A 15,039-nucleotide genomic window follows, 5' to 3' on the forward strand; every position below is an offset into this window, starting at 1 on the left:
GCTGCTACCGTTATTGTTTTGTTGCCTTCTCTCTCACTTTTTTGTTGTTGTTTGTTTCAAGCGGGGAGCATCCTTCTTCATTGGTCTTTTTCTTTTCTCAATCAAATGTTTACATGTTTAAATTAACAAACTTTATCAATAAACTAATATCATGTTAACCATAGATTTTAAAAAACTAATTCCTGCGTAAAATTAATTTTTAAAATCAATTTTGATATTAAAACGTACTCTCGTGCACATGAAGCAAATAAACAAAAATAAACAAATGACAAAGAGTAAAAAAAAAGTACGGCCAGATGGCGATTTGAATTCGACTCAATCGCGTATCAGGCAAATGCGATAACCGTTCGGCCACGGTATCAGATGACAAATTATGGACACTGTAATGCATTAAAGAAGACGCTAGCACGCTTTCGCCACAAAGCCGGTATGATCGAGCATCGGTTGAAATCTTTCGCGAACAGTATTTCGTATTTGTCCGCAATGCATTGGTGCTTAAATGACACCATTGTGTGTCCATGAGGGACATAAATCTACAAACAATATTTGAACAAGATTTATTCAGAATTGACGGTTTGAATAACGTATGAAAAGAGTGACATGGACAGTGTTGGTGAAGTTACTGACAGATAGCGACTTTAGAGGAGGGGGATGGGTCCTCTAACTTTACAGCTCGGAGACACCCCGGTACCGGGGTTTCATAAATAACACTTAGCGGACTTATCGAGCGTAAGTGGTTTTATAGGCCAGTATATGAGTTGCAGCTTTTTCAAGAATACGGGCTCAGGTCAGTTAAGTACTCATAGAGAATAATGTTTGGGACAGAGCTAATCGGCGACGAAATGTTGTTTGAAGAGGTGTGTCTTGAGGTTGGTTTTGAAGGAAGGGAGCGACTGACTGTTTCGAACATTGTAGGGCAGTTCATTCCAGATGATGGGACCAAAGTGGGAAAAACTGCGGAAGCCATGTTGCTTACGTTTGTACCGGACAACTTTGAATAGCCTCTCACCATATTTGTATTTAATATGTTCCGAGATACTATCATTAATGTTACGTAATAATTCTGTGATAAAAGGATTGAAATTGAATAACGAGGAAGTGTTATTGTCTCAATTTGCGGACGATACAACTCTTTATTTGGATGGCAGTAAGGAATCGTTTGTTGAATGTGTTAAAACTTTACAGAAATTTTCTAAATTTTCCGGATTAAAGATAAACAATGAAAAAACTCAAATTGTCTGGATTGGAAGAAAGCGAAATTCACAAGAAAGATATATGAGGGATATGAACTTCTGTTGGGACCCTGTGATTGGGAGTCAAATTTTCGGCAAACACCGGCAACATTCTGGAAATTAATTATGAAGGAAAATTAAAATAGATTAAAAGAATTTTAAATGATTGGAGCAGAAGACAGTTAACACCATTCGGTAGAATTATAATTTTGAAAACTTTGGTCCTTTCAAAATTGGTTTATTTATTAACTGTATTGCCAGACCCACCCGAAGACTTTTTACGAGAAGTGAATGCAGCCTTTTATTCCTTCCTGTGGAATGGTAAACCTGCAAAGATTCGGCGTAATGTCGTTTGCAGACCCTATTGCAATGGTGGTCTGAATATGATTGACATTTACACTTTTGTGGCATCAGTAAAGATACATTGGATTCGCAGATTAAAGATGTTTGAATTTGATATAAAAAAGCTTATTTTTGATATGATACCTGGAATGAAAGACACATTTAAAGTGGGTGCCGAGTATGTATATGTTTTAATGAAACGATGTGGTAACAGTTTTTGGAAGGACGTTTTGAACCATTATAAGAAATGCTGTTCCTTAAGCGAGGTAATTAATGTGAATGATTTTGTTTCCGAATGTATACATTACAATTTGAACATTATACGAGACCACGGTACAATAGTAAATAAGGAATGGATTGAAAATGATGTAGTGTTTGTCCATCAGTTGCTACATTTAAATGGAAATTTCTTTACCTTTGAAGAATTTAGGTTAAATTTTCCTTTTGTTCAAACTAATTTTTTATTCTATGAGGGAGTGATTAAGTCCTTACGAAAATATCAGAGAAAAGTAAAAATTGATTCGTTGAATGGTTTTCAGATTAGGGATTATAAACCCTGGCAGATTATTTGTAGAGGCAAACAGGCAATTAAAGAAGTCTTTTTGAAATCAAAATTTGATGATAACCCTGCAGGCATGAACAGATGGAATATGTATTTTTACAACCTGAACTGGAAACACATTTTTGATAAGTGTTTTAAAACAACTAAGGACACACAGTTAAGATGGTTCCAGACCAGATTGCTTCACCGCATTCTTGGTGTTGCTAGCCGGTTATTTGTTCAAAAGATCCCTGTGTGCCTTTTGTAAAATTGAAAATGAAACAATTTCCCATATATTTTGGTACTGCCCGCTTAGTCGGAAATTTTGGACTGATTTGGAAGATTTGTTAAACAGAAGTGGTATTTACCACGCAAATGTTCTTTTTACAGAAGAATTTATTTTGTTTGGGTGTATGAACAATGTTAAGGTAGATGTGGTTTTGGATTTTATCATTTTGTTTTATATTTATAAGAGTAAGTTACAAGAGACAAGGCCACTGTTAGAAATATTTTTAAGAAATTTGAAATACAGATTTGAAATAGAAAAATATTCCAGTTTCAATTCTGGTAACATTACCAAATTTGTAGAATTATGGTCCCCATATGAAGAGTTGGTTAGGTAGTACGCTAGGTTGTGCAGAGATGTGATGATTTGCGTATATATATATATATATATATATATGTGTTTTTGCTTTGATTTTTGTTTGTTTGTTTTTTGTTCTTTGTTTTTTTGTTTGACGGTATTATTAACTGACTGTATTATTATTAAGCAGGTAATACGTCCATAATGTCAAGTACTGTAATCTGCATGTTATGTTAAGCTCCGGCCTTACTTGTATGCGAACGGATGTTATATGTCCGTCTCTCTGATATGTCCTAATGTTGTATATATATATATATATATATATATATAGATATATATAGATCTTGTATACTTGCCATTTACATATTTACTATAAATGTTGATGGATGAATGATGATACATTGTAGACGGATGCATGTTATTGATTAAAAGCCCCACAATGATGTGCTTGGCAAGACGAAAAAAAAACTTTGAAGCGCCGAGTATCTTGAGACGAGCGTATTGTGCGAGAGGGGGAGTACACTTGTAGGAGTTGGGAGAGGTAGAAAGGGGCAGAGTTTGTAATCACTTTGAAGCAGAGACAGCAGATTTTGTATTTGATCTGTTGAGCCACGGGCAGCCAATGCAAACTATACAGAAGCGGTGTGCAGTGTTGTGTACGATCCGCTTTACAGACGAGACGAGCTGCAGAGTTCTGGAGAGTGTGTAGGGGTTGAATGGTTGAAACTTGGACACCAGAAAGGAGGGAATTACAATAGTCTATTCTTGAGAGGATGCAGGATGTCACTAGAACTTGTTTTGCTTTTTCTGTGAGGAAGTGGCATATAGACGCGATTCGCTTCAATTCATAGTAGCCTGCTTGGCAGACTGTAATGACATGTTGTTTCATGGTGAGGTGTGCGTCGAGGGTAAAGCCGAGATCTTTTACCTTTTTGGAGAAGGAGATTTCACAAGTACCCAGTGGAAACGTGTCGGGGATTAGATTGTCTCTGTCAAGAGAAGGGGTAGAGAAGCAGATGGCTTCCGTCTTGTCATCGTTCAGTTTGAGCTTATTTGCGTTCATCCAGACTGTAACATCTTCTGTGCACTCTTGAAGGGACAAAACAAGGCTGTCTGATTCTGTCGGGCAGGTTGACTTACACAGTTGAGTGTCGTCCGCGAACATTTCATGCTCGACAGAGTGACTGTCAATACGGTGCGAAAGTGGAGTGGTGTACATAGAGAATACTACATGGCTTGCTTTGTCGTACCAGATTTACACGAGTTGTTTTTTTAAATATTGAACTGCGAGCGAAAGCGAGCTGTTCACTATTTGAAAAAGCAACGAGTGTAAATCTAGTACGAAACAGCAAGCCATGTAGTATTCTGTTTATCCTACATACTGTACTTACGTGTATTTTACTGAAAATGTCCTGCATTCGAGGCAGCTAAATTGAAGACGCTTGTTTTGGAACCTCGATCTCTTCTAAAGCCTCGTGCAATCTATTACGTCAAAGCAAAGAAACGTCACTCTGAAAGTGTGGGGTGACCTGTTAGTTCTAAAGATTCATCGAGGGTAATTAGCGAGCACAATTTGTGTTTCTATAATGACGTTTGTCTCGGTGACTTTGGCATCATAAGCAGTGGAAAAACAGGTCCCTGCCAGACTTGCTTGACATGACCTCATTTACATGATATACACACGTGTGATTTGAACGATTATTATCTCACGGGTGTCTCTCCATAAAGCGATTCCAGAGATGCCAAAAGATGACTGGAGCCGAGACAAAATAATTTGAGTCAATACGCTTATTGACTGGTTTCACCTATTGACTGTCACCTCTGACGATCCAGTCATGACACGTATGAAACAGGCATTACACGTAATGACTGAAAATTTCACGCGTAATGACTGATTTCACTTATTGACTGCAACATATATAATGCTGACCTTCTTGTATTGATTTGCCGAATACTAAAGTCACAACCATTCTGTGACACTACCATCAAAAACAGATCACAAATGTGCACGATATAAAGTTGGAGACAGGTTTATGGTTGTTGCATTCAAATTGTCGTGCTTGATTGCTTTTCCTCTTTGTTGTTATGCGACATAGGGTATGATTGTCTCACACGCATCGGGCTAAGGTACAAGTGAATGGTATCGTATTCATTATAGCGGGAAGAAAAGCAGTTGGGCATGACACAGAATATAAAGGCGTACGGTCATTGCCCGCATCCTCCATCTGTCGCTGTAGCTGTCGTTCGCCTGTTTGCAAACTGGCAATCAGCTTCATAGTTATGCATATTAACTCGCGCACACAAAGCGCACGCACGCACGCACGCACACACACACACACACACACACATACACACACACACACACACACACACACACACACACAAACACACACACACACACACACACACACACACACACATCAGAGATACGCGCCCCGGTAACCGCCATTTATTGTTCGAGCTGCGGACAGTGACATTTCAGATTTACAAGGAGACGAAAATTGTTCAGGCAAGACATCTGGTACGTGTGTGTATTGCATCTGTACCATTGAAATAGTATCTGCACTTTCAGTTGTAGCACGGCGGTACTCTTTTTAGAATCGTTAGTGCATTACATGACGTGATAATTTATGAAACCTTGATTTGTATTCATTCGAATGACAGTTGACGTCATTAAGGGCTCGGAAATGTCAGGTTTACGACTGTAATTGTCGAACTAACACTAATATAAGAGCAACAAATTCCCAGAAAGTTATTTCTGTTTTCGTCAACTTATCCCCTATACCGTTTATAATACTAAAAAGGTTAGTTGTTTGGACGCAGATCCAGAAATGCACAGTCCATTGCTTGCTAAATGCACTAAAAAAAAAATATTTAGTCAAAACTTGACTAAATATAAAAACACGCCCAGGCTCACAAAGGGCCGCACTTGTTCAGGAACATACACACACACATACACACACACACACACACAAACACACACACACACACACACACACACGCACGCACGCACGCACGCACACACGCACACACGAACACACACACACGCAAGCACGCACACACACACACACACACACACACACACACACACACACACACACACACACACACACACACACACACACACACATGCTATACTGTCCCAAGGAAAAGGACAAACACATAACTGAATCTGGGATGTGGGCAGTTTTGAAGGCATTCTGTTAGACAGAGTGTGGTAAGACATTGCGATCAGATGTCCAGGTACCGTGCATACGAGCATGAAGAAAGAAGAGAAGAAAAGCGATACAAAATACTCCAAAGTCACACGTTTTGTTAGTTTCCCGGGAAAAACACATGGCTTGGGCAATTGACAAGTTGTCAGATAAAGCCGTGAAAACTTAACCCCCTCACGCGTTCCTTTCCACCGAGTAGGTCATCCTCTCCCCGTCACTTCAAGTGAATTTCAAGTTCCATCCAACAGGGTTTTAAAATATTAAACGAATAAAAAGGTGAAAAAGTAGGAGGCGTGCACTTTCAACGAAATGAAAATAAGAGAGTATTACGCACATCTCGACAAATAATCGATAGAGGGAGGAGATAAAAAGCATGCAACGTCACAAATTTCTTTTTCTTTTTTGTCTTCTTCGTAGCCAAAAGGGAGAAAATACATTTACTGTTGCTCCTATTCTGCCGTCCCTTCTCCGTTTTTCTTCGTTTACAGAATCAAGAGAAAGAGAGAGGAAAGAGGAAATACGCACAAAAAAACGAAAATGGGGGGATGAAGGTTGGAGACTGGGGCCGGACTGGGGGTGTAGTTTGGGGGTCGGGAGGGGGGAGTGTGTGTGTGTGTGTGTGTGTGTGTGTGTGTGTGTGTGTGTGTGTGTGTGCGCTAGCGCTGTTAACGAGATAATCTGTGTGTAGTCACTAACAGTTACAGAACTGTGTATATCAACCATTAATATTTATCGTTTCAATCATACAAAATAGACACCTGCATCTTTCATCTCTTTTCTTTTGTTTAAAGATTCAATATATATACCGAGCAACAAAAGAAACGCTGGCATGAAGCGCTGGCATGTGCTTTAAACGTGCATATTCCAACAGTTTATCACCTTATGCAATGTTCTGGTGACATTGAAAGCACTGCAGTTATGCAACGCGGTGGATTTTTTCGCATTACCCCAATAAGACAAGATCGCAATTTTCTGCCACAACGTCTTCGACATCGATTCACTGACACTACCAGGAACATCATTGGAAGCAACCAGTGTCCGATCAGTGGCTAGAGAGAGCGATGAAGGCTGACTGAGCGAGACCTCCAAAACTTCGTTAACGTTAAACCTACTTGTCCCGTGTGTTGAAACAATCGCAGCATCAAAATAATCTCGCAACAGCTAGGTCAAACATGCCTTCATCAAAATGTTGTGGTTTGATAATTATAACTCCATAATTGTTCGAGATTTTGTCAATCAAATATTGCAGAATTTGTTCGCGTTTCTTTTGTTGCTCGGTATATATATATATATATCTGTTTGGTGCAGACTACCTTGAGGTCTCAAAGTATCTGCACTTGCAAAATCCCATATACATTATTGTAGAAGCGTAGACAATACTAAATGTAAGCCTGAAGTTCTCCCCGAAAGGAACAATGCTCTTGTATGTAAGTTCAAAAGTGCTTTATTATTCAATAATTATACGAAACCCTTTATTGCTAGCGACCTCACTATACTTCTTCATTCATATAGCAGGATAACTTGTAACGCTTTCTTACCTTTTAGTCACTATCATACAATTTAGGTTTTGTTTCTGTTTCTGTTTCTGTGATAAATGTGATTTTATGTACCGACCATTGAATTAGTCAACCAATTAGGCTTTTTTGAGTTTTGCTTCAGTTAAACTGTTGAAGAAAACGTATATCCTTCAGAAAGAATTCGCAAATGATTTTATTTTGGAAGGTCCTTATGTATAGGTTGTTGTTATTTTTTTTTTAAGTTGATGTAGTCATCTGTAGGAAAGATTTATTTAGTAGTGACATTAATTAAAATCGTATGCTACTGATATGATTGGTTGCTCTGAATTCAGATTGGCTAGGCAAAAAAGATGTCATTGATATTTTTAGGAAGAGGTTTCGTGCGTTCATCCAGATGCTTATTTGATAAGTAGAATTGAGATACTTGATATTGATCCCCAGTCGGACGGTTCTTTTTGTTTGTGTCAGAATAATTGCGTCTTTTTTTAACGTGGTAGGAAAGTAACACTAATGAATGTAGAGGTGATAATATATCTATGTCATGTTTGGGTTAATACAGGAGCAGCTCCTTTTACACTTCTTTCATATCAGCTATTACTATTTCTCGTTTTAATCATGCAAAATAGACACCTGCATCTTTCAGTTGTTCTATTCTCTCTTTTTTCGTGGTATTGGTCTATGCTCTCGAGTTCTTTTTGTTTTTATCACATTATTTCATTAATGTTTTCATCTGTTGTAGGAAAAATGCGTGTTAAGTTTTTCTGCAGAAATATCAAATTTTTGCAAAGAATTATCGATTGTTGGCTTGTTGATAAAATGCTTTCCAATATAAGTCAAATAACCCGAGACTAATTCGCGAAGTCTAGTTTTGTTATTTTGTTTTGTTGTTCGTTGACCGTCTTTTTTCTTTTATTTTAGTCACAGATGATTTTTTTTCAGAAATGGAATGTATGCCGATACGTTTCTCAACCCATATATTTTACCATATGAAGGTAACTAATCAGAAAACATTTCTTTTGGATTTTTGTTCATATTAAAAAAGTGTCTGCACGTGTTATACGTTAAGGTATGTTCAGTAACGAACTCTCAGACCAACGGAAATCGTATTCACGGTTACGTTAGCAAAACTGTCGTTCTCATTTCTGAGTTAGGCATTTTCAGCAGAGGCTGCTGCTTTCATACAGGAAGACTTGATTGGTGTACAAAATCGTATTTGGGTAGTTATGCAGTTGTGCTGATTGAAAACGTTGCTGCCAGCTCTTCAACTCTCGCTTATTCCGCAATCAACCGCTCGAGATAGGCAGTTTGCAACGCGTAACGCATGACTAAAATAAGATAGGCAGATTGTTCAGAAACCGAAAACGTGTTTCTTGTTTTTCTCAATACATTAAAAAATGACATAGGCAATTTTCTTATGAGCATGACGTTACGTTTTTGTCAGGTCGATAATGGGGGTACTCTTACTTCAGCGGCGGTCACGTGATCCCTGTTAAAGATATCTTTAATCCAAAAGATGTACCAGATAGCCAAGTTAAGGGCCTTAAAAGCATACAAGTTTGAATGAAATAACACGGCAATTAATTCTTTAGTTGGGGTGCAGAATTTGACGCAATATTGTTTTGTGGGAAGTTTACATTATTTCAGCCATTTCTTTAAAACTGCTGTATATCTCTTTCTTTTTTCTTTTGGGGATTCCAGCCTTAATTCTGTCAACAGTTTGGTCACGTAACGTGTAGGCTAGCATTTCAGGCACGAAAAAATGCATGCAATTTCTAGACGTCAGAAACACGTCAGAAATGGTTTGGCATACAAAACACGTTTGTTTTACATTTAGCAAAAGACATCAGGAACTCGTGAAAATGTGTATGGTGTGTAAAAAAACAACACGCAGGTGATGTCAGAAATAAAAAGAATTGGTCTATTGGCCGCGTGTTCAGCAAACGAATTCAAACATGTGTCGGATGTCGAGTAATGTTGCAGAAGAAACAAAAATTATCTATAAACGGGCGTATAAATAAACTGTGTGGTTAAATGTCCAGAAGAAATCATCAAAACGTTGTCAGGTGAAATGGAAGTGTATAAAGTGTGGTGTGATGTGTTCGAGGAGACATCAGAAATTGTCGGAGATGTAAAATAGTTGTCAGACATGTACATGGAAACCTTCAGAATTATTATGAGTTATATCTAATATGCTGGCTGTTAACAAAGGATAATTGACATGATTGTCGAGAAAACGGATATGTACATGAGACGGCAGCGTGCAAAAAGCAGGAGACGTTAGAATCGTGTCAGGAATTGGACGTACTATATGTGAGCAGAGCGGTCGGAAAGTCATCAGAAATAAGTGGTAGAGCGTTTAAAAATAATGGCCAGTCGTTAGTTGTGATAAAGTGTATTAGATATGTTCGAGCGTGCGTTTTGATTAATTCCCGCTCGATATATTCCCATAGTGTCTACTTACACACGGTGACATCGTGTCCTGGAATGTTTAATGTAGTGTGTGTGCGTGTATGTCATGGCTGAGACGGAAATATGGCTTGATTCTTAATCTCACTGCATACAATCAGAATTCACATGGCAGAGATCAAAATTCCGATCTCATGCGAATGAAATGGGGAGTCTGTGTTCATAAAATACCGATTCAGAGTCTAAGGCTGGGACTGTCTGTCTGTCTGTATCTGTCTCTCTATTTCTGTCTCTGTCTCTGTCTTTTTTTCTTTTTTTTTATCTTCCCCTCTCTGTCGGTGACTACTCTCTGTCTCTGTCTCTGTCTCTCTGTCTCTGTCTCTGTCTCTGTCTCTCTCTCTCTCTCTCTCTCTCTCTCTCTCTCTCTCAACTTGTTCTTCACTTGAAATAACGGCAATCAGTCTCCCTCTCTCTCCGAAAACGGCGTATGGCTGCCTAAATGGCGGGGTAAAAAAACGGTCATACACGTAAAATTCCACTCGTGCAAAAAAACATGAGTGTACGTGGGAGTTTCAGCCCACGAACGCAGAAGAAGAAGAAGTCTCCCTCTGACGCCAAGAACTCCAGCAGATAAGTTCAGAGCAAAAGTCAAGCTAAATTTATCCTCCCCTCCTCGTCCAGACAACTGTGTTGACAGTTGTTTTAGCCAGGTGAGAATCTGCAGACGTGTTCGAACGTTCACGCTACTAGCTGTCTGTTTAGGTTGGACTCCAGATGTGTACGTTTTCTCGTATATACACTCTCTGTATCCGACATGGTTTGTTTGGCGAAACCTCTCTTCCCCGCACGAACTGGCTGACAAGATGATCTTGTACAGGTCATCTTGAAGCCAGTCTTAACAGGCCCGCGCCAGGTGTTTAGCGTCCTTCTCTCCTGATATCAGCGCCTTTCACGCCATTACCCCTTAAGGGCAAAATACACCTGCGCAGCGTCAGCGGCGCTGCATGCTGCAATGGGGATTATGACGAGTACTTGGCCTGTGTTTTTTTCACGCAGCGTGTAAGCGGGCTGTGGAAAATAATTGTGACGCCGCTGTGCAGCCGAAGACTACAATCATTCCTATTTTTGACGCGTGCAGTGTCATTCTAGCGGGCAACCAACCAATCAGAGCGATGTATTTCAAGGGGGACAATCTGCTCTTTTTTCAAAGAGGAATTCGTGTCTCCTCATGTCAAATTTTGTCAACGCTTGTAGGCGGCCATTTATAAAAAAATGCTTCCAAAGGTGTTGCGCGTTGTCATGAATAGTCAGGCCATCGTTACGCTTTAAACAGTCATTTTAGTACAAATAGCAGATACCAAAGATTTCAATCGCTGTGAGATCGCATCGATGCTTTCTACTTTATGTCTCTTCAATTGTTAGTATTCTTCAGTTGTCTCGTTGGTGTAGTGGATACTGCTTGCACTTCGACCCTGGAGGTTCGTGGTTCGAAATCAGCAAGGTCTGATATTTTTTATTATTTTTATTAACTTTGAACAGTACAGAACAATTTTGACACATGCTATGGATATGAATCAATATTAATGTGACATATTTATTCTTTATTTGTTTTTAATTTCTCTACACCTACCCCACAGAACAACTTACACATTTTAAATGGTTAAATGAAGACATTATAAACGCTATGGCTCTTCGCGATTTCTATAAAGAGAACAAATTAAAAGCTGATTACAAGAAACAAAGAAATAAGGCATTATTTTAATAAACTTGTTTCTGAGAAGAAAGATACCGCTTCCTTATGGAGAGCAATAAACGAAGTAACTGCAAAATCAAAAACCCGACAACATTCAACCTCAGTTGGTATCTCACCCAGTGCCTTTAATGATTATTTTTTTTATTTCTTCCTAGTAAGCTTTTGGAGTCTACTTATAGGGAAAATGACAAAAGCGAGTATGAATGCCCACAATTTCTTCAATTATTTTGCCAGGCCAATTTTAAAGAAGTTAAACCTTAAACCCACTTACTGCAGTCCACGAACTGACTTGAGAAATAAAAAGTCAATGGGACCCGATAACATACCCGCTTTCTTACTCAAGTTAGCGTTACCCTTTCTTGTTGAGCCAATTACGTATGCTTACTATGTATTGACCGAAATGTGTTTCCAGAAATATTTAAAACCGCAAAAGTAATTCCACTTCCCAAAACAAAAGACTTAACCGACATAAACAATTTTAGGCCAATTTCGCTATTGTCTGTTTTATCAAAACCATTAGAAAAACATGTACACAAGTGCTTGCTTCTGCACATGGAAAGCCGTGGTCTTTTCGCTTCATCACAATCAGGATTTCGCCCCAAACATTCGTGTCACACAGCTCTCGTTAAACTATGCGATACATGGCTCTCTGCCATTAACCATTCGGAAACAGTCGGCGCCATCGTCCTTGATATTAAGAAAGCGTTTGATATTGTTGATCACACAATTGTGTTAAAACAATTATCTTGTTATTTAGGCGACGCATCCTACTTACTTTTTTTTCGTTCTTATTTAGCGAACAGAACGCAGTTTGTCTCCTTTAATGGTAACCGTTCTGCGATAGGACGGGTAAAGCACGGCGTCCCACAAGGATCAGTTTTGGGCCCACTTTATTTTGCATTTATATTAACGATCTACCACTCTATATATCAGACAAGACGGTTATTAATGACCTTTTTGCAGACGACTCGTCTCTTTACACGTCCGGTAAAAGTTTACAGTCTATTGAAACCTCCCTTCAAACGAGTTTGAACAACATATTTGATAGGTGTAAACAAAACTCAATGATTATACACCCAGGCAAAACTAAATGCATGGTGATCACAACACGACAGAAACACCATCTCGCTCCTCTGAATCTTCATCTCCAGTCATTCAACCATGAGTGTCAGGCTTGCAGCACAGGTTCTTAGTCGTTCTGTTGGTCTTGTCATGCAATCATATGGCTCTGAAGAATGTCAAGAGACGGCCAAGTTTATCCTGTACATGGACCGGTTTTTTGACTGTCTGAATGGGAGATCAGCATCGGAGGCAGCCGAGAAGAAGAAGCCGGACTTGAGGCCTTACACCCACAAAGACGACCCAAGATTTGAATTCTTCGATGAGTTTTTAACATATCTGAATGAATGGAAAGCATCAGTGCTTACAAGACAGGGTAACTTTACACAGATTGAGAAATCAAAGATGTTTTTGACACATCAAACTTTTAAAGGGCTGGTGATGACAATCAAATCGTTCAAGGAAGTGGTTCCTTTCTTGTTTGACAATGGTGTTGACTTCGTGCTTAGCAACAAGTTCTGCCAAGATCCACTTGAGGCACACTTCGGTAGACACAGAGGTTTTGACCAGCGCAGCGACAACCCAACCTTGCACGTCTTTGGCTACCAGGAAAACAAGATTCGTCTTCAGAGGTCTTTGGCAATGATCATCACACCAAAGGGAAATGTGGAGAAGAAAAAGCGCAAGAATGAACCTGTGGTTATAAGCACCAGTCCCCTGAAGAAACGCAAACTCTGAGAATGAACAGTGCACGTTGGGTTGTCAAGACTGTGTTTCATCTGCAGACTTTTTCAACTTTTTTCGCATACTCTTTTGATTTTTAGACATCTGTTTGCTGTGCCTGTAATTATCCATAACAATTTTACATTCATGGTGTATTCTTATGGTGAAGAAAAGATTTACAATGCTAAGCAGAAAGTATTCCTTGTCTTCATCTTCTGCAAAAGAGTCATAACATGCTGCGTAAAACCTTGTGGTTACTGCATCATTTGCCAAACAGTCTGCAACAAATTCCTCCCGTGAACAAGATTGAGCATCGGAAAACTTAGACCTGAAACAACATTCCATAATCGCTAGCAAGTTTACCATTGATGGCTTTACATATGTCAGACCACCTCTGTCCAAGAGAGATGTGAACTTGTGTGTGTGCCATCACTTTCTGCATAAGTTGACATAAACTGTTTGTCTACAAAAAGGGTCTCTAGGACATCAAGTTTTGTTTCTTTATTCTTCTTGCTAACTCTTTCTTTCTTTCTTTCTTTATTTGGTGTTTAACGTCGTTTTCAACCATTCAAGGTTATATCGCGACGAGGAAAGGGGGGAGATGGGATAGGGGAAAGGGGGGAGATGGGATAGAGCCACTTGTTAATTGTTTCTTGTTCACAAAAGCACTAATCAAAAAATTGCTCCAGGGGCTTGCAACGTAGTACAATATATGACCTTACTGGGAGAATGCAAGTTTCCAGTACAAAGGACTTAACATTTCTTACATACTGCTTGACTAAAATCTTTACAAACATTGACTATATTCTATACAAGAAACACTTAACAAGGGTAAAAGGAGAAACAGAACCGTTAGTCGCCTCTTACGACATGCTGGGTAGCATCGGGTAAATTCTTTCTCGTCCCAACCAATATGGGACTCCCCCTAACCCGCGGGGGGTTCTTGCTACTCATAACCTTCCCTTTTACAGAGTGTACAATACTGCCACCGATATAATGTAATACCTCACGGTCTTCCTTTGATACATTTGCTATGATGATAGTTGGTTTGCCTGCAGGAGGCGAGTTTTTGTAATTCAGTTCAACTAGGATTTGAAATAGTCTCAAACATAATTGAAAAGCTGCTCCTGTCTTCAGGTTCAGAGTCAAGGACAGCTGAGAAATTTTCTCTGAGCAAGCAGCATGGAATCTTGTCCATGCCTTCTCTACTGTTGCATTAGCAAATTTTCCCCTGGGCAAAAGACAGTTTTCCAAGAACTGCAGCTGCTCCTTCAAGGTGTCCATATCTGAAGACAAACAAATGTACATGGTTTCATGTTGGTTTAGTAACTAAATGGATGTACACAAATATGTATATATGCTTGCAGTTGCATGTGCCTGTTTGTCTGTTATTTTTTTTAAAGAGCTTTTGATAAATCTGAGTTTAAAGGCACACTCCTTCTTATTTAACTCGTCTTATCACAGATCTGGCCATGCCGACTGTTTCCTATGTTGAGTTTGGTTTTTAGGTACATACATTAATTCATTACAAGAAATTCCGCAGTGTACAGAGAACCACCTGACTGTTTATTTTTAGTATGTGATCAAGTGTGTGGGGGGGGGGGGGGAATAGCTCAGTCGGTGGCGGCGCTGGCTTCAAAACCAGTTGTCGCTATCGGCGTGGGTTCA

The 15,039-nt window shown here is 39.3% G+C and overlaps 1 protein-coding gene across 1 annotated transcript; it reads left to right on the top strand.

Moving 5' to 3' along the window:
* The first annotated feature begins 12,742 nt into the window (after positions 1–12,742).
* LOC138959043 (uncharacterized) lies at positions 12,743–13,942 on the top strand. Its single transcript, XM_070330404.1, has one exon. The coding sequence runs from the start codon at positions 12,751–12,753 to the stop codon at positions 13,384–13,386; it is 636 nt and encodes a 211-aa protein (XP_070186505.1). The 5' UTR covers positions 12,743–12,750; the 3' UTR covers positions 13,387–13,942.
* The last annotated feature ends 1,097 nt before the right edge of the window (positions 13,943–15,039 follow it).

This window comes from Littorina saxatilis, linkage group LG2, assembly GCF_037325665.1.
Source record: "Littorina saxatilis isolate snail1 linkage group LG2, US_GU_Lsax_2.0, whole genome shotgun sequence".
In the NCBI taxonomy this organism is placed as follows: Eukaryota; Metazoa; Mollusca; class Gastropoda; order Littorinimorpha; family Littorinidae; genus Littorina; species Littorina saxatilis.

Coding starts and splice junctions, on each gene's coding strand:
- LOC138959043 (XM_070330404.1), top strand. CDS start 12,751: ATGAGTGTCAGGCTTGCAGCACAGGTTCTTAGTCGTTCTGTTGGTCTT.